At 45.6% G+C, this 23,975-nt stretch overlaps 1 protein-coding gene across 1 annotated transcript in view; it reads left to right on the forward strand.

Moving 5' to 3' along the window:
• Positions 1–23,975, forward strand: part of LOC146021013 (dynein axonemal heavy chain 11-like) — a 248,607-nt gene that overhangs the window by 27,941 nt on the left and 196,691 nt on the right. The window contains exons 8-9 of the mRNA XM_083154785.1: positions 2,960–3,083; positions 7,747–7,889. Of these exons, the coding sequence (XP_083010911.1) occupies positions 2,960–3,083; positions 7,747–7,889 (267 nt within the window). The remainder of the gene's footprint in view (positions 1–2,959; positions 3,084–7,746; positions 7,890–23,975) is intronic.

The following is a 23,975-nucleotide window of genomic DNA, read 5'->3' on the forward strand; positions in this document are numbered from 1 at the left end:
GTCTCAAAGTAATTGTTTGCCTAATTATCCATTTGGAAAGATTGCTTTTCAAACCGGCTTGCAGGTCAATGCGGAATAAGCAGCGCCACAATTATACAAAACAAATAAACAAATTTCTTAACTCATCTTTAATTGCCGCAAAAGTCTCCTTTAGCTGATGGAAGGGATGCAGCCGTTGCCATGGTTCCCAACTTAACGTTTTGGAACGGTAACTTTGACTAATTCGCAAATTGTGGTTGACGACGATTTTCTCTTTTGCAAAATGACAAACTATTGTCACCCGTTTGTTAAAATGGAAATCAGTGGTTTTCCCACAATATATACTTAATGTATGTTTTGATTTATAGACAGATGTTTTGATTTATACTCAAGTGTTCTGGTGTGTGTTATGTAATGCCTGAGGCTACGCATTTTCCTGTTATGTTCTCGCTGCCAGGTAACAGGATACATTCCGTTGACGCCATTTTGAATACACACAGGAGGGGGAAGCATGGGGGACTTTTATGAACTGTTCCAAGGGTAAATGTGGTGTTGGCTCTAACGGCCAAACAGAAGGAACAACGATTTAGAGTTGAGCTAAAACATCCCCCCTTTCATCTGTAAATGTGACCATACATAAACTTGCAACAAGGTTTTGCCATGTTAAAAATGTGCACCTTCTACCTGAATATGGTCCAACATTAATAAGTCATTAACGTTATTAAGAAATGTGGCTAATTAAACAAAAATATATTCATGCTCCAAAGATAATTGTGCTCCATGAAATTCCTCAGAAAAATAACATTTAGAAGTTCAATACAATGCCATGTTTGATACTGTAGATTGTTGTTTCATTTTTTATTTATGTATGGGATTAAGTTGATACCTTGTCGCCAAAAAGGTGTGTGGCTACAGGGACATGTTGCAAGTCACATGACTATGGCCTATTGGCACGCCACCTCAGCAGTGCACCAGAAGGCAGAGATGTTTGGCCACGCACTTTACTTTTCAAACACATATCTGTTGCTTTGAGCGCCATTGTCAGGTGCATTTGTGGAAACACAAAGTTGCATGGGGCCAGGTCTGGACTGTACCGCAGATAACCAAGCTCCTGAATGCATTCATCAGCCAAAAGTTCTTGGACAGTGCCTGGAAATGACTTCCAGCATTTGCAGTAGACATAGGTTGGTGTATCCAGTGATGGTGCTCTGATGTATTAGGGGTACAGTAGCAGGGGCCTGCTGGCTGAGGGGGGCTGCTAAGGGCTGGAAAAAACCCTGCTCCCCCTGTATAATAATGCTACTACTACTAATAATAATAATAATGATAATAACAACAGGACACCGCAGGCTGCTCCCCCTGCATAATACCAGGACACCACAGGCTGCTCCCCCTGCATAATACCATGACACCACAGACTACTCCCCCAGCATAACACCAGGACACCACAGGATGCTCCCCCGGCATAATACCAGGACACCACAGGCTGCTTCCCCAGCATAATAACAGGACACCAAAGGCTGCTCCCCCTGCATAATACCAGGACACCTCAGGCTGCCCCCCTGCATAATAACAGGAGGACAACACAGGCTGTAAATGGCAGAAATATATATTTGTTCATTTAGATAATGAGTGTCACCTGTCCTGAGGTGTGGCTGCTTCTCTATCTTTTGCCGGTCTCCGGGTCTGTGCTGCTGCAGATCCCGCCTCTCTGCCTTTTTCTCCGTCTGCTCTTCCCCAATCCCCACTGGTCAGACACATGGGCGGACAGCGTTGGTGTCATCTGCACTGAGGACATGTCCTCAATGCAGGGGGCCAGCAGCCATTTTCATGTAGCCATGGCCATGTTCTGAAAGCTGCGGCCGGTGCAGTTGACAGCAGGAGGGCTGGAGGAGGTGGACAATGCACTGGATCACCAGATGGCCTGCAGCAGTAACTGGTAAAGCGGCCCAGGGGGCACATGGCACCCGGCCCCCTGGCCCAGCCCACCCGTGTACAGTAGCTACATGCCCAGTCTTGGCTACAATAGCATCAATGGAACTTTTGTGGTGACACACCTCCAACCAGAGTCCAATCGCATCGACTGGTGTTTGGTCTTGGGGTCATAACTGTTGATCCAGGATTCATTGCCAGTGATGGTCTTCCAGATGGCACAAAGTCACCTGAACTTACACAAGCCAAGCTTTTCCATGGAGTACCAAGTGGATGGATCCTGATGAGATGCCTTCAGTTCTCCTTTACTAACTGGGTCACAGTCACCCCGGCATCCACCTCAACTATTGTCTTTGATGATGGTGGACACAGGTCAGCTGCATCACTCCCCATGGTCCTCTTGCCTCTTGCCGAAATTCTGCAAACCACTTATACACAACAGCTCTCAGTCAGTAAAATCTCTCCTGTAGTCATAGAAGATCTTGGCTCTCCAGTGGCCTCTGTTCAGCTCCATAACAAATTTGTGAAGGCAGTGAACATGCTGACTTCTTCGACGTGCTGTGCTGCTTATATACGGTTCTGTGCCTTGGCATTTCACAAGGACTGTAGTCAGAGATTACCATTCACAATCGGACAGATTGGGGGGGGGATTTACTAAAAATGGGAGTTCTATTTCACATGGGATGTTGCTATGGGCAACCAATCAGAATGTACTTCCTATTTATTTAGCACCTTCTAGAAGATAATAGATAGTGTCTGATTTGTTCCCCATAGCAACATCCCATATATATGCATACCACCCAGTCATCATGATTTTGTTGATTCCTGCTTTTCGGGGACTGCTCTATCTGTCGGTTGGAGCAAATGTAGGGAGGGAACCCTATCAATGTCCCAGCATGCCAAAAAAATGGGAGTGTGACTTGTAACCACGTCCCCTTTTCAAGTGTCCATGTATCTATGGCCTCTGTTTAAAAAAAAAACTGAAACAAAATTGATTTGTGTTGGTGGCATTTGTTATACTAATGTTTATTTTGGTCTCTTTCTGCAGAGTGACATCGCCACGTTGTACTTTAAAGTTGGTGTGAAGAATATTGCGACAGTGTTCCTGCACACAGACGCTCAGATTCCTGATGAACGATTCCTTGTTCTAGTCAATGACATGCTGGCATCAGGTACAGTAGATGTCTTTATATAAGATTCTATTCAGTTTTATGATGAAAAGACAATGGGCGAGATGCAGCAAACGAACAAACTTGAAAATGCCGTTTGATGAGGAAGATAGGACTCTAGATACAAAACCTGGAAGTTCTATCATTGCAAAGGGCAGCTCTTACCGCAAAAGCTGTCCTTTGCTAAAATCTTTATGCATATAATGCTACTAGATGCTAATATGCGTCCCGGCCTCCAGGAGAGGTGGGGAAAGATGCTAAGTTTTATTGCTGGATTGCCTCACCAGGAAAGGGCAGCCAGCTCAGGCAAGCAAGAGGGGCAGCAGTTGTTATGTGTTAGGGGGATGGACTCACTAGAGGAGGCATCACCACAAACTCCACAGTCACCCGCAACCCGCCATCAGCAGGGGTGGCTGTGGGGACCAGGGGTGGCTGTGGGGACCAGAGGACATGATTCATGATGAATTGCACTATTATGGTCTCACCCCCTGCAGTACAATGCCTGTAATATCGGAATTGTGCAGTGCATGACATGGCCACAATGATGCAAACACAATTGCCAAACCCCGCTCAGCCTCCTTCCCTCTTCCCCCTATCACGTCACAACTTCTGGCCCCCCGCCCCTTCCTGGCAAGGCCATCCAGCAATAAAACTCAGCGTATGTTTTAATTGCTAGCCATACGCAAGTTGATTGAGAGGAAGCGGATACTTTTTACCCAGACCTGCGTTGCAGGGAGTCGGCCAGTTAGTGAGGGAAGACAGGCTGCCACTGCAGCACAGCCTCCCTCCTCAGCTAAGCACATGCTGCTCAGAGATAGGTAGAGAGGTAACTCTAGTGACCTGTCCTCGCTTTCCCTACATGCGGGTGTGCGATCTCGAACCAACCCAACCACTAACCAGCACTCTGCAGCCCTTCCACACAAAAGATTTTTTGTTTCCACAAGGACATGACCACGCCACCTTGGCCACGCCCTCTCAGTCACTGTGCCAACCAATAAGCGCCCCTGGTGGTAGCAGACCATTTACTGGGAGTGTCATGGAAAACGCAGGCCTGTGATGCCAGCTCTGGCCTCTGAGTAAGCACAGACTGAACACAATGGAAAAATTATTTGATGGGGAGTGAGTTGCAAATGGATTTGCAGCTATTCGACGAGCAGAGAAGCAATCAGGCCTGAATAACCCCCATTGTTACCAATAGGCCACACAAGCCTGGTTGCACATTTGTTTTGTTACCTAAAAGTCTTAAATCTTATTAAAAAGTTTTAAATGTTTTGCCTTGGTTGTATGTATGGTTTTACTATATATTTGGAAATAATGGACTACAAATTAAACTAAATTAATGAAAGTATATATATATATATATATATATTTATATATATTGCGATAGAAATGGCGGCACTCAGTCTTCTGTGAAAATCAATAGTTTTCATAAGTCATAAAAATGCGAAAAAGTGAACTGACGTTTCGGGGTAACACCCCCATTTTCAAGGTGCAGAATGGTGACCTTGAAAACGGGGTGTTGTTACCCCGAAACGTCGGTTCTCTTTTTTGCATGTTTATGCCTTATAAAACCTATTGCTTTTCTCAAAATACTCTGAGTGCCGCTATTTCAATCGCAATATCCCAAGCGCATTGGAAGGCACCTGAGCCGCTGTATTTACAAAGGAACCAGTGCCGGTGTTTGGTTAAATATTCAAATGCAAAAAAAAAAATCCTACATCTTATTAATTTTTTTATGTCTTGGGGGAAGAGGGGACATCATTTTGTCAAATTATTCATGAAACTGATTTTTTTTTACAGTTATTAATAGAGGCTAATGATAATCTCCCAGATTATCTGCTTTTTTTTAAATAATGGAGACCAGGAATGAGCAAATAGGAAGAGAAAAAAAAAATCTTATAAATACATAAATGATCAAAACAGTGGAGGAATAACACATCTTAAATGAGTACAGGGCACTGGGGCTTGAATAGGCTTCATCAGCAGGTGTGAAAGGTCATTTGTGCATATTTGTAATAGGGGGCTGGTGAGTCACCTCCGTGACATAAGACAAACAAGCTGCTTAATATAATGAGTTGCAATCAGCAATAATTCGGTTTATTATGAATTTAATTTTTTTTTCTAAATTGGGTTTTATCTTTACTTGTTCCACAAGAAGACACTTTTCTCCGGTATAATTTCAAAAATATACAATTAAAGGCACAGCTAGTAGCATTCATCAACCGAAAAAAGTGAAGGCTAAAAACATTTCTAGAGTTGTCTAGAAGAGCGCGTTGTTATGTTCATAGACACACTGCTTTCAAACTGCTTTTGAGTTGTATATGTTGGTGTGTTGTTTGCTTTGATGTCATGGACGTTCGGACGGCATTTCCTGGGTGTGCATACATTAGTATCTGCATAACTCCCAACTTTTCAAATCTCCAAATCGAGACCTGCCGTTCCGAAGTCTCTCCTAGCGACTGGGCAGCCTCCGGCCCCATCACTGCCCTCCCTCTTCCCTGCACTGAAGATGAGATGCTGTACGCAGGCACATGGCATCTTTTCAGCGACCACCAGAGTAGTGGTGAACTCTGGATCCCCCAACTGCCCCCCAGCCCAAAGACATTGCCACCCGTGGGAGGGACAGCGGGACAATCTCCAAATAGCGGAACTGTCCCGCTGTAAACATAACAGTTGGGAGGTACAGTATGTATCTTTGATCCCTGTGTAGTCAGGAACGGTGCAAGGCGTGGGGAGTGGGGTGTGCCCTGGCACTCACCCACTCCACGGAGGGAAGGGGCTGGCGGGTGATGTGGTGGTGGTCGCCGAGTTGATGTGGTGGTGGTCACCGTGTTGCTCCGGGGGTGGGAGGAGTTGCACCGCTCACCTCGATCCAGGGGGTAGGGGGGACCTGCTTCCTAGTGCTGCCCTCCTGTGGCCGGAAATGCAAATGCCTAAAGCTGCCTAGTGGTGGCGCCGGCCCTGTGTGTAGTGACCCAGTTGTGGTGCCATAGGCATATGTTGCGATCGCAGTGGGCAGTCTTTTGTATGGGCTAACTTCTGCCCATATTAGCATATAATCACAAATGACTAGGCAAATCATTGCAACAGGCGTAGGAAGAACATGAATCCCTGGGGTGCCCACAAGACTCTTGAAGGGTTGTCTTAGGTTGGTGTTTGTTGATCAAATTAAATTATTTATCGTCAAAGTGACTGGCAAATCTAGTGCTTGTGACTTCCAAACAAGAACATGTGGGCAACCCAGTGATCGCGTTCAGGGAAAAAATGTCTGGGTCCTAATCCACCATTTCCGGGGGCCATCACATATTATGCTTTTGAATTAAACCCCCTTCCACTCTCACCACAATGCCTCTTAGGGGGGAAGAAGAAAGAGTGAGTGGAGTGAGGTACAAGGAGGGTGTTGGAGAGAGTGAAAAAGAGAGAGGAGCAAGAAGGAGAAAGGGGTGGTCAGGGAGAGACGGGGCTTCATGGAAAAAGAAGGCAATGAGAGTGAGAGGTGCAAGAGAGGGGGAGTGTCAGATAGAGAAAGGGGAAGGAGCAAGAGAAAATTTACTAAAGTTGCTAAAAATGGAGAGGTGGTGTTGCCCATAACAACCAATCAGAAACCGTTTATCTTTTTCTACGATCCAACAGAGAATGATAGACAGAAGATTTAAATGTAAATGTTCCCCTAATTGGCATCTTGCAATATGCTGAGGCTATAAGACTTTAGTGATATAATGAATTAATAATTGATGCTATTCTTATGGGCAGGGCAGCCGAGAGGAATGCCGGGCCCCAGTAACATTTTGGGGGCATGGCCTAATTGTGGGGGTGTGGCCACCTCCTGTGCTTAGGCCACGCCCCCAAAATGTTTAGATGGGGTGAAAGAAAACTCTAAACTCTGCAGCAGCAGCACACATCTACAGCATTTACTGTGCTGACAGCAGGCTCAGCATGAGTTCTCACGTTGTCAGTGAGACATACATGCTGAGCCTGCTGTCAGCACAGCACATGCTGTATGTTTGCCGCTGCTGATGCCGGGAGGGACAGGGAAGGGGGGCGTAGGACCAGGGCCCCTACCGGGCCCCTCCAGCAAGCCCGGGCTAGTGTAATTAGTACCTGCCCCCCCCCCCCTCTCGGCTGCCCTGCTTATGGGACCCGTACATCAGCAATCAATTGGGGCAATTCTGCATTTTTTTTTATTATTGGGTACAAAAAAAAGTGGAAATGTATGGGCTTCAACAATCACCGATTCCAACCGAGAACGTAATCAGAATTGGTAAATCAGGTTGTCCAACATGCTGTACTTCACTATTCCATCAGGCTGTAGATGGCTTCTGTATGGTAATCATCAGGGGGGAAAATGGCGCATTGATGATCCGTTATTTGTGATTGTTGATGTTTGGCCCTAATACTTGTCGCTTGTCATGTTAACAATGATATTAAAAGTTAAAGGGGGTGCATAATACCTTCTTTATATACATTGGCGGATCCAGGGGTGAGTCTGCAGCACAGTTCAAAATTCAAATAGAGGAGCCACACCGACTGACAATCAATCAGTTTGGAATGTCATTTACTGGCAGTGGGTGGAGCTCCCTTATTTGAATTTTGAACTGTGCCACAGCCCCCACCCCTGGAGCCGCCACTGCTTCCCAACCATGCTGTCTGTTTTGGTTGCATGCAGGCGATATCCCCGACCTTTTCAGTGAAGAGGAGATGGACAACATCGTTTCTTCTGCCCGGATGGAGCTCCGAGCTCTTGGCCTCCCAGACTCCAGAGAAAACTGCTGGCAGTTCTTTATTGACAGAATCCGTCGACAGCTAAAGGTGAGCATAAACTAATGAAATCAGAAATGAGAATTCAAGAAGAACACAACCTTTCTGGAAGCAAATTGTCCCCATCAGAATCCACTTCACTCCAATAGCCTAATGATATATTGTATTACTTTTTTTATTTTTTATTATCCTTTAAACATTATCGCAGGATAAAAAAGAATGTCCTATTCTGTGTGCTATTTTTTCGCTTTCTATAGAAAAACACGACACATTGTGCTTGAGAACTGATTGATGCTGCTTCGGTGTGACTGCTGTTATTGAATGATAAGAAAATGCGTATTGTGTGTTGAGAAGTTACAATGTTCCCTACAAAAATATCTGGCCATCCGTCTGTTTGCATATAGGCATCTGCGCTAAAATACTGCCATTATTTATCCATATTTGTCCTACTAGAATGTAACAGGGACGTTCATTATCACTGCAAACATTGTAAGGGTGACGATAGTTTGGTGGGATTTTACACGGCATGATAAAAAAAAAATCCAAAAATTAGTTTTGAAACAAAAGTTGCCTTTAATGTGACATTCAGTGGCGTAGTTACATATGTGGCAGACCCCGCTGCGGCTTGGGGGAGCAGCACAAATGGGGTCTGTGGTGGGCGCCGCTGGCTGAACTGACAGGTGACCCAGGCAGCAGTGAGCGCTGAGCTGGTCCCGCCCTATACATATCTAATGAGTAGGGACCCAGTGCAGTGCATATTAAATGTGGGTCCCCGCTCATTAGATATGCATGAACCAGGAACAATTCAGCGCTCACTGCTGCTTCAGTTGCCTGTCAGATCAGCCAGCAGCACCTGTAGTCCATCGCCTCGCCCCTTCTTGGGGGTGGGGGCGCCGGAATTTTTTTGGCAGGGGGAGAACAATTTCTAGCTACGCCACTGGTGACATTTATATGACTAGGCATCTTCTTGTTAGGGATTTTCTCACACTCAGAGTTTAAGCAGATTTTAGTTTGTGGCGGCTATAGGACATTTTCACCCTTTTTGGTAGTATTTGCACTATTTTGTTAGAAGCTACAGATAGAGTAGCTCTCATTTGAGCTGTTTTTGTCAATTCTATCGACATTCAATACCTGCTGCCAGTCAACAGAAGGGGGCGTGTGCACGAGACGCTCACTTTCTGTATGAGGTTGTAGCCGCCCTCTGACCCGCTCTGCCGCTCCGCCCGCTCTCTCTCCAGCCGCCCGCATCTCCCCCGAATCCCCATCTCCCTGCAGCGGAGACGGGCAGGGAAGCCGCTCCCCACCGCCTTGCTGACGGGCAGGCATGAGCAAGACGCTTGCGCGTCCCCATCAGATGGAGCTGCCGTCCACCAGCCTGCACCGGCACAGAAGATATGGCGACGGGGCAGGCTGGCTGACAGCTGCTCCATCTGTATGAAGCTGTTCAATGGCACAGTAAAATCTATAAATGATTTAATTCATGAATTTAAATTGAGAATCAAAGGGCCTGATTCAGACCTAACTCTCTGCTGTGCGGATTTGCACAGTGACCGATTATTGATAGACTGCACATGCGCAAGGCTCGTAGAACGCATGCGTGAGGCCATAGTGCAATGAAATCCTGCTATTTATTTTTATCGCGGGCCGTTCGCAAGTTGATTGACAGGAAGCCTCCGTTTCTGGGAGTGTCAGGGAATACGCAGGTGTGTGCAGTCGTTTTCAGGAGGCGTCAGCTCCGATCTCGATAATGCTGATTCTGTTGCAGCCGCCAAGTAAGTCTAAGGCTACTCCGAGACTGCACAACGTGGGGAGATCATTAGACTGTGAGTGAGCTGAGAATGGATACACGCAAGGACGTAACTACCATAGGTGCAAGGGATGCAGCTGCTATGGGGCCCAGAGCTGAAGGGGGCCCATCTTTACTGTCTAAGTAATATGTTTTACATACATTTATTACCATCCGTTGCTAAATAGGGGGTCCCCTAACTTTTGCTATGGGGCCTACGAATATCTAGTTACGACCCTGGATACGCAGCTTTTCACTGCAGTGCGACATCTTCCCTACCCATTCACAGGCTGGCAAAGGGCGGGATTACACTGTGACGGGGTGGCGGCTAACTATGCGCACAGTGATCACACGGCGCTGCTAATAGGCTGCCGTGAGACCAGGTCTGAAGCTTTGCCCGACCAATAAAGTTCTGAACGTGTGGAAATTTATGCAAGCGACGCTTCTGGGAACAGATGCAGAGTTTGCTGCCAAGTGGGGTGTGGATGGCAAATTTGCACACAAAAGTAATCACAAAAGTTTTCCCAAATGACAATTTCCCCCAAATGTACTAGAAATCACAGGGCAGGGACAGGGGCTTCGAAAGGAGTCGGCCCATGCATAGGTGGCGATTTATGTTTTTGCTGGTGGGTGCTCAAGCTAAAAATATAGAGGAGTGGCTTCATGGGGAAGGGGTGTGGCTACAAAATAATACCAATTTATATTATGGAGCATAGTTGTCTCCAATATTCAAATTACAGCAACAGTGTTCCACATCCATAAATGCCCCCACAGTGCAGATACATAAATGCCCCCACAGTGCAGGTACATAAATGCTCCCACAGTGCAGATACATAAATGCCCCCACAGTGCAGGTACATAAATGCCCCCACAGTGCAGGTACATAAATGCCCCCACAGTGCAGGTACATAAATGCCCCCACAGTGCAGGTACATAAATGCTCCCACAGTGCAGGTACATAAATGCCCCCACAGTGCAGGTACATAAATGCCCCCACAGTGCAGGTACATAAATGCCCCCACAGTGCAGGTACATAAATGCCCCCACAGTGCAGGTACATAAATGCTCCCACAGTGCAGGTACATAAATGCCCCCACAGTGCAGATACATAAATGCCCCCACAGTGCAGGTACATAAATGCCCCCACAGTGCAGGTACATAAATGCCCCCACAGTGCAGGTACATAAATGCCCCCACAGTGCAGGTACATAAATGCCCCCACAGTGCAGGTACATAAATGCCCCCACAGTGCAGGTACATAAATGCCCCCACAGTGCAGGTACTCCGCGGACAGAATACACTCTTCCCGGCATACTGTTTCCCAGGTGGCGGGTCCAGTTATGTGGGTGCTGCAGCCGCAAATTACCAAGTTAATATGGTGGCCCAGCAGCGGGACTCGGGCCCGTGGGTGCTCATCAATTTCCGTGGGTGCTCGGGCCCTTGAGCACCCACAGAATCGGCACCTATAGGCCCATGCAATGATTGCGAGAGAACACCTCATCTGCAGGGGATGTGGTCATTAGCCCAACAGTGTATTAGTTGACATTCAAAAGGTCATCCACTATTGGTGGACAGTCAAAAGGTTGACACATGAATAAGGTCAACATGCATTAGGTTGACACGGTCAAAAGGTTGACATGGAAAAATGTTCGACATGACTTTTTCATTATTTTTGGTGGTCTCAGAGGAAGAAGAAAATAGGGTGCTGAGCGCAGCGAGGCCCTGTGCCCAAAGTATGGCGAGCACAGCGGTACACTTATATGGTGTCCATGCTGACCTGTGTTGACATAGACAACAAAAAAGTGAAAAACTCATGTCAGCCTTTTTCTATGTTGACCGTTTTTCAAGTCGACGTTTTGCGTGTGTTGACCCTTTGACCATGTCGACCTAACACATGGATTTTTTTATGCGTCGTCCTTTTGACTGACAATAATGGTCGACTTTTGACTGTCAACCTAGACCCTGTCAACCTAGCAACCCATCTGCAGATCACATGTAAATAGAATACAACATGCAAAGATCTAGCGTCATGTCCAAGTGGACCATCATCTCCACTGGGCCTCATACTGTACGTGCCCTGTGAATTCTCGGTACTTATGTAATATCTGGGCTCCCGTTTTTCTTATCAGACCGCGTCGGCTCGCCACGCTTCGGGCACGGTGGCTCGCTGCGCTCACCACACTATATAAAATCAACTCCATGCGTAGTTGGATAGTAGGGGTATGAAAAAATGGGGTGCATTTAACATGGGAGCCCAGATAATACATAAGTACCGAATTCTCTCTTATACTTCACTGTGTTAGGTATCATTACAGTCAGGTGAGGGAAAACTCTGCATCTTCCTTTAAGTATACATATGTATATAGAGCCCTTGTAGAATCAAATCAGAAAAGTCTGAGAAGCAAAACATCTGCAAACTGTTATGCATACTTGCCTACTTTTGAAAACTAGTTTCAGGGAGATTATAGTTGGTAATAGAATTTTGCACAGCGCCCCATTGAGGGGTCATGTCATGCTCCTCCCAAAGGGCGTGTCTAGTTCCATATATAAAGAGATTGTGAAAAGAGATTGTGAACGTGGCGCCTAGAAGTGTGGGTGTGTACTGCTACATCTGAGGGGAATCTTGTAAAATTACTTATATACAAATGTAGATGAGCCCCAAAGCAGTTAGTAAGAGCTACTATACTTGGTAAAGTGCTGGGAAATGGGACGGATGATTCAATGTAAATGTATCTGTCTCTCATTCCTTTTCCCCCCAAAAAATGTAACAGTGTAATGTGGGCTAGGTGACATGAGGGAGATTGCTAGACTAATGAGGGAGAGGGGGAGATTGCTGCTATGTCAGGGAGTCTCCTGCAGAATGCACGAGGGGAGGTAACTATGATGTAACAGTGTAATGTGGGCTAGGTGAAATGAGGGAGATTGCTAGACTAATGATGGAGAGAGGGAGATTGCTGTTATTTCAGGGAGTCTCCTGCAGAATGCAGGAGGGGAGGTAACTATGATGTAACAGTGTAATGTGGGCTAGGTGAAATGAGGGAGATTGCTAGACTAATGAGGGAGAGAGGGAGATTGCTGTTATTTCAGGGAGTCTCCTGCAGAATGCAGGAGGGGAGGTAACTATGGTGTAACAGTGTAATGTGGGCTAGGTGAAATGAGGGAGATTGCTAGACTAATGAGGGAGAGAGGGAGATTGCTGTTATTTCAGGGAGTCTCCTGCAGAATGCCGGAGGGGAGGTAACTATGATGTAACAGTGTAATGTGGGCTAGGTGACATGAGAGAGATTGCTAGACTAATGAGGGAGAGAGGGAGATTGCTGCTATTTCAGGGAGTCTCCTGCAGAATGCCGGAGGGGAGGTAACTATGATGTAACAGTGTAATGTAGGCTAGGTGACAGGAGGGAGATTGCTAGACTAATGAGGGAGAGAGGGAGATTGCTGTTATTTCAGGGAGTCTCCTGCAGAATGCAGGAGGGGAGGTAACTACGATGTAACAGTGTAATGTGGGCTAGGTGACAGGAGGGAGATTACTAGACTAATGAGGGAGAGAGGGAGATTGCTGCTATTTCAGGGAGTCTCCTGCAGAATGCCGGAGGGGAGGTAACTATGATGTAACAGTGTAATGTGGGCTAGGTGACATGAGGGAGATTGCTAGACTAATGAGGGAGAGAGGGAGATTGCTGCTATTTCAGGGAGTCTCCTGCAGAATGCCGGAGGGGAGGTAACTATGATGTAACAGTGTAATGTGGGCTAGGTGACATGAGAGAGATTGCTAGACTGATGAGGGAGAGAGGGAGATTGCTGCTATTTCAGGGAGTCTCCTGCAGAATGCCGGAGGGGAGGTAACTATGATGTAACAGTGTAATGTGGGCTAGGTGACATGAGGGAGATTGCTAGACTAATGAGGGAGAGAGGGAGATTGCTGCTATTTCAGGGAGTCTCCTGCAGAATGCAGGAGGGGAGGTAACTATGGTGTAACAGTGTAATGTGGGCTAGGTGACATGAGGGAGATTGCTAGACTAATGAGGGAGAGAGGGAGATTGCTGCTATGTCAGGGAGTCTCCTGCAGAATGCCGGAGGGGAGGTAACTATGATGTAACAGTGTAATGTGGACTAGGTGACATGAGGGAGATTGCTAGACTAATGAGGGAGATAGGGAGATTGCTGCTATGTCAGGGAGTCTCCTGCAGAATGCAGGAGGGGAGGTAACTATGATGTAACAGTGTAATGTGGGCTAGGTGACATGAGGGAGATTGCTAGACTAATGAGGGAGAGAGGGAGATTGCTGCAATGTCAGGGAGTCTCCTGCAGAATGCAGGAGGGGAGGTAACTATGCTGTTATGTGGTCCGGCCGAGTGTTGGTTATGTGACATCAGGGCTGCCATCAGGAATTTTGGGGCACAGGTCTCATTTTCAGTTCGGGCCCCGAGCCCCCCGCCCCCTCCCCCTCCCCTCCTCACTTGATTACCATAACCCGGCTCCTGCCCCCCCATCTCCTCTTCTGTGCAGCTGCAGCCCAGAGGCAGAACGCAGGCTTCTTCAACTCAGGATGCCTGTAGACAATTAGAAATGCAGCACAGGCTGGTGAGCCAATTAGAGCTTGCGTACCGGCTGCTGCTCTGATTGGCTGCCAGTACGCGAGCTCTGATTGGCTCAAAAGCCGGTGCAGCATTTTAATTGGCCCCCGGCATCCTGGGTTGAATTAGCCTGTGCTCCGGGTCCTGCTTTGTTCAGCACACTGAGCACAGCGGAGGCAGTCAGGGGGGTTGCGGTGGGCAAAATGAGCTGCCCTGGCCCTTCCAGAGGCTGGAGCCTGGGACAGCTGTACCCACAGCACCCCCCTATTGGCGGCCCTGTGTGACATACATTAGTTTTATTACAGTATTACACCACACACCAAACAACTTAAATGTGCCCTATTGAATGCACGCTCTGTTTGCAATAAATTAACACCCATCCATGACCTCTTCATCTCTCACAACTTCAACCTGCTGGCCATTACAGAAACCTGGCTCACACAATCAGACACGGCCTCGCCTGCAGCACTGTCACATGGTGGTTTCCACTTCACTCACACCCCCAGGCCTGGTAACTGTAACATGGTCACACAATCAGACACGGCCTCGCCTGCAGCACTGTCACATGGTGGTTTCCACTTCACTCACACCACCAGGCCTGGTAACTGTAAAGGAGGTGGGGTTGGTATATTACTGTCACAAGACTTCACATACTCAGTTCTACCATCTGCTCCTTCACTCACATTTACATCATTTGAAGTTCACTCTTAGGGTTTTCTCCCCTTTCTCTCTGCGTGTTGCTGCTATCTATCGCCCACCTGGGCTTCCCAAAACTCAATTTCTAGAAGATTTCTCTGCCTGGCTCCCCCATTTCTTATCCTCTGACATCTCCACTGTCATCCTAGGTGACTTCAATATTGCTATTGACAGTCCACCATCTTTGCATGCTTCCAAACTCCTCTCTCTAACCTCCTCTCTCGGCCTCTCCCAGTGGTCTGACTCCTCTACTCATGAGGAAGGCCACTGCCTTGACCTTGTTTTCACCAGGCTGTGGCTCAGTCTCTGATTTTACTAACACTCCCGTCCCTCTCTCTAATCACAATCTCATTACCCTCTCGCTCTCCTCCATTACCCCAAGCTCACTGACACTGAAATCATGCAAGCCTACTATAACCCGCAGAAATACTAATGCTATTAATTTTCCACAACTTTCCACCTCCCTGCAACAACAGCTCTCACTAAATTCTACATTTACCTCTCCTGACTCTGCTGTTTCCCACCTCTACCAGACCCTTGAAACAGCCCTTGATGAAGTGGCTCCAGCTACCCATTACACCCCACGTAGGCTTAGATGCCAACCGTGGCACACCAAAACAACAAGACAACTACGAAATCAGTCACGTAAAGTAGAACGCCAATGGCGTAAATCTCATAATATGACTGATTTCCTCACATATAAGACTAGCTACCACTCCTACTGCAATGCTTTGGATGCTACCAAACAAACATACTACCAATCTCTCATCTCTTCTCATGCCACCATCCCTAAGTGACTTTTTAACACATTTAAGTCTCTTCTGTACCTTCCCCCTCCTCCCCCACCGGCTACCATCAGTGCACAAGAACTTGCCTTCTACTTTAAGGACAAGATTGATAACATCCAAGATTAAATGGTATGCTCCACAACCTCTAACCCTCTTTCTTCCCCACCTGAAAACTCTGGCACTTTCTCTTCATTTGAGCCCACAAATGAAAAAGAAGTATCCACACTCTTCTTATCCTCTTACTCTACTACCTCTCCTCTTGATCCTATACCTGCACAAGTCATTAAAAATCTACCTCCTGTGCTTATTCCAACCTTAACTAAAATCTGCAATCTCTCTCTTGCTACTGGTACTTTTCCTTCTCTGCTCAAACATGCAGTGATTACTCCCATTCTGAAAAACACAATTCTGACCCTAACTCTCTCTAACTATCGTCCGATCTCTCAGCTCCCATGCCTCTCCAAGCTACTGGAGAGACTTGTCTACTCTCGCCTCACAAACTTTCTTAACTCTCACACCCTATTAGACCTGATTCAGTCAGGCTTTTGCTCTCAACACTCCACTGAGACAGCACTGACTAAAGTGGTGAATGATCTGGTAACTGATAAGTCTAAAGGCCATTACTCACTACTTATTCTTCTAGATCTTTCTGATGCTTTTGACACTGACGATCACACTCTGCTCTTACAAACACTACACTCCCTAGGTCTTAATGAGACAGCCCTTTCCTGGTTTACATCTTACCTATCTGATCGCTCTTTCAATGTTTGCTTCTCTGACGCTACTTCCTCTTCATTACCTCTGTCAGTCGGAGTTCCACAAGGCTCAGTCTTAGGTCCTCTGCTTTTCTCAATCTATACTTCCTCTCTTGGCAAACTAATCAGCTCTTTCGGATTTTACTATCAATTATATGCGGATGATACTCAAATCTATCTATCAACCCCAGAGTTGTCACCAGTGGTTTTGGGTTGAGTCTCTGAATGTCTCTCTGCCATCTCACTTTGGATGTCTTATCGCCAACTGAAACTCAATATTTCCAAAACGGAATTACTTATATTCCCGCCAACTAAGAACAGTTACCATCCTGATATCTCCATCGCTGTTGACAACTCGACAATCTACCCTACCCCACAAGCTCGTTGCTTAGGGGTTATCCTCGACTCTGAACTGTCCTTTCTTCCCCACATTCAATCTGTCTCCAAATCATGTTAAATGCATCTAAAAAACATATCCAAACTACGACCGTATCTCACACAAGACACTACTAAATCTCTTGTCCATGCACTCATTATATCCCGCATTGATTATAGCAATAGCCTCCTAACTGGTCTTCCCAAGAACAGACTCTCACCACTGCAATCCATTTTAAATGCTGCTGCTAGGCTGATATTCCTTGCAAGACGCTCATTGTCTGCTGATCCGCTCTTCCAGTCCCTCCATTGGTTGCCTGTATCTTACCGTATTCAATATAAAACACTTCTACTCGCATATAAAGCCATACTGCACCAGCATATATCTCTTTACTTATCAAAAAATATCTCCCATCTCGACCACTCTGTTCTGCACAAGATCTGAGTCTCTCTTCTGAACGGATCACTAGCTCCCATTCACTATTACAGGACTTTCATCGGGCTGCTCCCACCATATGGAATGCCCTTCCACGCACAATAAGACTCTCCACAAGCCTCCAAACTTTCAAGTGTTCCCTGAAAACTCACCTCTTCAGGCAAGCCTATCATATTTAAGTTCTACACGCATAACCCTCCGAGGCACTTATGTATTATATAGCTTCCCTTCTGTAACTTGGTGGGACTGCTATGCTATTACTGGTGCCTGTCCTTGTGTTTCCCTCCTATATCCCTATAGATTGTAAGCTTTGAGCAGGGCCCTCTAACCTCCAAGTCTGTCTGTCGTTACCCAGTTTGTTTTATCACTGTCTACCATTGTAAAGCGCAACGGAATCTGCTGCGCTATATAAGAAACTGTAAATAAATAAATTAATAAATGTCCTCACGTGGCTAAAAATAACCGGAGGGAATATCTTATTACACCACTATGGAGCATCCTATATAGTTTAAAAGGCTAACACTGCACATCCCCTCTTTGGGGGAATTCAAGTACACTGGCAGCCACTAGATGGCGCCTGATGGAACAGTTCAAGTGTTGCTCAAGGGTGCGCACAGCCGCTGCTGCTACCATTACTGTTATGGTGTTTCGTCATTTTGCTGGTCTGGTATCTAGTCCAACATAATTCAGATAAGCACTTTTACAAGTGGCACAGTGATCCGCATGCACTTTATTGATTATGAGCGCCGTTACTTTACTTTTGCTGTACTATGCCATGTATTGTTTTCTACATTTCTGGAGAACATCCGGGGCAACCTGCATTGGCATTGGGAAAACAAACATTTGCATTGATGTGCATTCCTCATTGTGACTTCTGGTACATGCATATTGTACTTTATGGATTGCTCTGTTTGGACCATTTTGGGGTTACCACCATTTAACATTCATATCACTCTGTGCTTGTTTTCTATCTATGTACCACTTTCACAGATCTATTTATTTCACTTTTTTGAACACTTGTAACAGTAAGCAGCCATTTTCACCTACCTAAAACTCTGATACTTTATTTTTATACTAACACTCTGATACTTCACTTTATCTTATTTGGTGGTTTGGATGTGGCAGTTCAGCAGAGCAGGGCCGGATTAGGCCTTCGGGGGGGCCTAAGTCACTTTAGACAAGAGGGGGGGGCCCTTCCTCATTACTGTCAAAACACTGAGTAAAGGCAGTATAACCTTGGTCAATGGGTAACTGCAGGGGGGGTGGAGTATATACATATATACATACATACATACATACATACATACATACATACATACCACATGAAATGTCTGTGTTTGTCTCTCTGTACCTTACTCTGTAGGACTGTAGGAGACCTCAAAGCCTCAGCACTGCCTCTGATTTAAAACCCTCCCATGACGAGGCTGCTGTCCTCATTGGGCCTAAGAAGCATGTAATGAGCTCCACCAATCAGAGCTCAGCAAAAGCCTTTCAGCATCTGACCCCTTGTGCAAAGTCTCATGGTGTTTTAGTCAACTCCCAGTAATGCACGGCACACTTGTGCAGTCAGTGTACCTTGGCTCCCGATGCTCAGCACCATTAATCATTGTCACATTGGCAGATAAGTGAAGCTGCAGCACTACCCCCACTCCCATGCACAAAACCTTTAGCTAAAAAAAAATATATATATATATATATTTTTGAAAAATACATGCCGACCACAGGGGGCCCAGGGGTACTGACCCTGTGCCCCCCTTAATACAGCCCTGCCCCAGAGGGGAACCTCTTTAATGATAGGGACCTATAAGACGTGGTTACCTGACAAGCGGAGGGCAGGCTCATATTATTGGCCAACACTATTGCAAAAACCTATTACAGGTTGAGTATCCCATATCCAAAATGCTCGGGACCAGGAGAATTTTGGATAACGGATTATTCCGTATTTTGGAATATTTTAATATTTCAATGATGTATTTTGAAGTATCTTGCATTTATGCTGTATAAACACATAAAATAAACACAAATATATTTTATTACCACATAAAATACACACAAATATATTTTATTTGTTAAAAAAACAAGGTTTCAAAACAAAATTTGTGTACTATCTCAGATATTGAATTTGAATGCCAAGCAATCATTTTCTTGTACATATATAGTGGCAATTACATATCATGTCACCAGTAGTGCTGTTACAGATGTCCCTAGTGAGTTTTTAGCAAAACAATTTTTTTTCCACTTTCTGGAAAGTATGGTTTTCCGAATAATTCGGATAACGGATATTCGGATACGGGATACTCAACCTGTATATATACTGTATATATATATTAATTAAATCATTTTAATGTTGTATGGTGCAATTACTATCCTGTTTCTATGTTACACGCCAGTAATGATCTATTGGTACTTGTGAGTTATCCGGGCTGCCGATTTTGTCCTTAAGTTTGGTTAACTTAAGGACACCCGACCGACGCGATGCCCGCGATTTAGCCCCAAATCGGGGGCATCGCGTCGGTCGTGGCCGTTATAAGGGGCCGCGACGCGATGCCCACGATTTCCCATAGACAGTAATGTTAAAAGACACGATGGACCCGATTTCCCATAGACAGTAATGTTAAAAGACGCGATGGACCCGATTTCCCATAGACAGCAATGTTAAAATAAAATGACAATGTGAAATTGGCCAATATGTTTTTAAAAAAAATGTTTCATGGCCCCCCACCACCGTTAACGCCACCCCACTATTGACGCCAACCCGAAGCGTGGCGAGCGCAGCGAGCCCGCGAGGGGCGGCGGTACGTGTCCTCCGACCTTTTCATGCCCTACTATCCACTAGGGCGTGGAGTGAGAATAGAATAGTGTGGCGAGCGCAGCGCGCCACCGAGCCCGAAGCGTGGCGAGCGCAGCGAGCCCCGCGAGGGGACGCGGACACCTGTGAAGCCCGCAAGGGCACACGGATACCTGTGAAGGTGTCCGCGTCCCCTCGCGGGGCTCGCTGCGCTCGCCACGCTTCGGGCTCGCGGGCTCGCTGCGCTCGCCACACTATTCTATTCTCACTCCACGCCCTAGTGGATAGTAGGGCATGAAAAGGTCGGAGGACGCGTACCGCGGGCTCGCTGCACTCGCCACGCTTCGGGTTGGCGTCAATAGCGGGGTGGCGTTAACGGTGGTGGGGGGCCATGAAACATTTTTTTTAAAAACATATCCAATGTGAAATGGCCATATTGGCCAATTTCACATTGTCATTTTATTTTAACATTGCTGTCTATGGGAAATCGGGTCCATCGCGTCTTTTAACATTACTGTCTATGGGAAATCGGGTCCATCGTGTCTTTTAACATTACTGTCTATGGGAAATCGTGGGCATCGCGTCGCGGCTCCTTATAACGGCCACGACCGACGCGATGCCCACGATTTCGGGCGCGATGAAAAAATCGGCAGCCCGGATAACTCACAAGTACCGATCTATTTCTACATCTCGAGGGATGATATGTGTTGGATAATCCCTGATTCATCTTTTGCTCCAAATAGAAGATAAAGGATTTTCTTCCATATGTGCTTTTTTACCTTAATGTGGTTTGTCCTATTCTGTTGTTCTTATAGTTATTTTACTTTTTTTTTTTTTACTTTTTATCAATCTTTATTAGACATAGTAATCTGTGACATATTTTAGAGAGTGGGACACCAGTGGTCACATGTAACCCCAATTCCTATTTACTATTTGTACGGCTGATATATAGATATATAATAAATTGATAACCTACTACTATTTGTATTGGTATTGTTATATTAAATCGTGCCCGGTTAGTTTCTGATTATGTCCCTATTTCTGTAACAGAGATGCAGGGCACCCTATTTTTGTGGCTTGAGCACCTTATTATAACTTTTTTCCCCACTGATCAGGTTGTGGATTGAAGCTTGAACCCTTCTCAGTGTGCAGAGTTCACATGCAGCCATGAAAGTGTGTGAAATCTGGGGGAGGGGACGCAAGCATAATAGCCTCCCCAAGTCTTGCCTTCAGCGTTTTTATCTTGCGGTTGCTTTTAAGTGCAGCTTACAGAGTCCGCTGATCACATAAGGAAAAGCGAGTGATTGAGGTCTTTTCATAGCATTTTAGAAGTAGGCGCATCCTCTGCTGGGCAGTCTGTGGGTAATCTATTACAGCGATCACGTTGCGAAAGTGACCGGAATATAAAACAGAGGTGCTGTGATAACACTAATAATATTCACTCTACGGAAAACTATACATATTATGCTACTTTTTATGTATTATATCAAACTAACAACCTGGAGAAACAACGACTGGTCTAAAGTCATCCAAACTTAAAGTCATATGTTCTTATTTCATAGTCTGTGCTGCTAATCGCCGAGCTATTTTTTTGCATTTGTAGTTTTGTCTTTTTTAGTATCAATGTTTTGCTTGTAGTTTTAGTTCTGTTCTTCAAAGATGTTCTGAGTCGTGGTAATCACAGCTATAATTATATATGTTCCTGCTATAGAATATTTTTTTTATTTGCTTTGAGAATTAACATCATTATAGTGGATCAAATTTATAGTATAGAATTTTTTTATTTCTACTAAAATGTAGACATTCTTTTGTCCATATATTGTTGTTGTTTTTTCAGTATTAAATATTTATTGAATTATATCTCAGGTTATCAAAAAAATATCAGGACATACAAACAGTAGAATAAAGTAATAAAACACAGAGAAAAAACACACATATAAAAGAATACAAGGCGTTACTGATGGTGTAATGGTTAGTATTACTGCCTCGCAGTGCTGAGGTCATGGGTTCGATTCCCACCATGGCTCTAACTGTGCGGAGTTTGTATATTCTCCCCGTGCTTGCGTGGGTTTTCTCCGGGTACTCCGGTTTCCTCCCACAATCCAAAAATATACTGGTAGGCTAATTGGCTCCCGACAAAAATTAACCTTAGAATGTCTGTGTGTGCGTGTATATGTGGTAGGGAATATAGATTGTAAGCTCCACCGGGGCAGGGACTGATGTGAATGTTCAAATATTCTCTGTAAAGCGCTACGGAATATGTATGCGCTATATAAGAAACTGTTAATAAATAAATAATAAGAATACAAAAGGGGGCTCTAGGTTTTTTTTATGCATATGCATACCTCCCAACTGTCACGATTACAGCGGGACAGTCCCGATTTCCGGGTCCTGTCCCGCTGTCCCACCCGCAGCAGGCATTGTCCCGCTGCGGGGGGTGGCAGTTGGGAGACCCCCCAATCTAATAGAATAGACGCTGTGCGCATGCGCACAGTGTCTATTCTCGTATAAAAATGAGGCTGCGGCTAATTAGCATAAGCTGCGCCCTCATTTGCATACGCCCGCCCCTTTCCGGACGTTTTGCCGCGCGAGTGTCCCTATTTCAACAGCACAGAAGTTGGGAGGTATGCATATGTTTTTAATTTTGAAGATACACCGGAGGTACGTTACAGCACTAAAGGCTCAAAAACAGTTGACTTTCTATTTTTTTACCATTGTTCTTATTATGCTAGAGTGACATAGGAATTGTTGAAGTAAATTGGTGCTGACTGCATTATGGAATTTGCAATTGGGTAGACCTGTTACCCAAGCAGTCATAGGAAGATTGAGAATTTACTAGGGGACTACAGGACATCTGCAATAAAATAGCTATTTATGTGCACAATGTAATGCTATTCACATAATGTTGTTCAATTCATTTCAGTGGGTAAACACTGGACATATTTGAAGCACATTGTCATTCCAAAATAAAGGGGGCTGTAAATGCACCAGCTAGTACTTTGGTGATGTTATTTACAGACATATTGCATTGGTGGTTTAGCACAGCCGATATATCAAAACATATGTTGCATCGTTCTGTGGAGGGCATTCTGGTTGGCTCACAAAGCAGCGGTACTTCGCTGCTTAGCGAGACTTCTAACGCCCCCCACCGCGCTCTGAACATCCCCGCAGCTTTGCGAATGGATTTTTTGAATAAAGTCAGTCTCTGCTCTGAGAACCGGGCTGGCGGTTGACATCTGGTTAAGTCAGCCGCCTGCCCCCGGGACGCAGCTGGCCGCCTGCTTTCACCCAGCATTTTGGTGAGTACACCCAGGAAATGCAGGGTGTTCACATGCAAACGCCCCCTGCCCGCCTCTACCCCACCCTCCCCCTCTGTGCAACCGCCATGGAGACCATGCAAATTTCCAAAGACGCCCGCACAGAAGCCCTGCACATGTGCATATGCCCATGATAAAACATCGGTCCCTGGTGCGAACACGCCGGGGACCGAATGAACTAGAATGAGGTCCTGTGTGTATGGGCGAATCGCCGACCATGTGTACACTCGCTGCACAAGCCAGAGTTGATTGACAGAGCAACTGTCACAACTTATCAGACAGGATGTATGTAGAACACACTGCCCGTTCCAGCAGATATATATATATATATATATATATACACATATATATATATATATATATATATATATCTAAAGGGAGAAACAAGAGCGCACCATAGTGCAATATTTAAAGATAGACAAAGTTTTATTTAAAACAAACTTTCCACGATTAGACAGGTACTGGGTAACGTACCACAATCAGCGATTCAACAACCGCACGATAGCAGCAAATAATGTAAGTGTCCCAGACACGCTTACTGTAGGAGCGGTTACACTCAGGAACACTGGAACATCACGAACAAGCAGGTAGGCAGACAGCAACACCAGGCCACACACCA

The sequence above is a fragment of the Crinia signifera genome, chromosome 7 (assembly GCF_055691185.1).
Source record: "Crinia signifera chromosome 7, ASM5569118v1, whole genome shotgun sequence".
Classification (NCBI taxonomy): domain Eukaryota; kingdom Metazoa; phylum Chordata; class Amphibia; order Anura; family Myobatrachidae; genus Crinia; species Crinia signifera.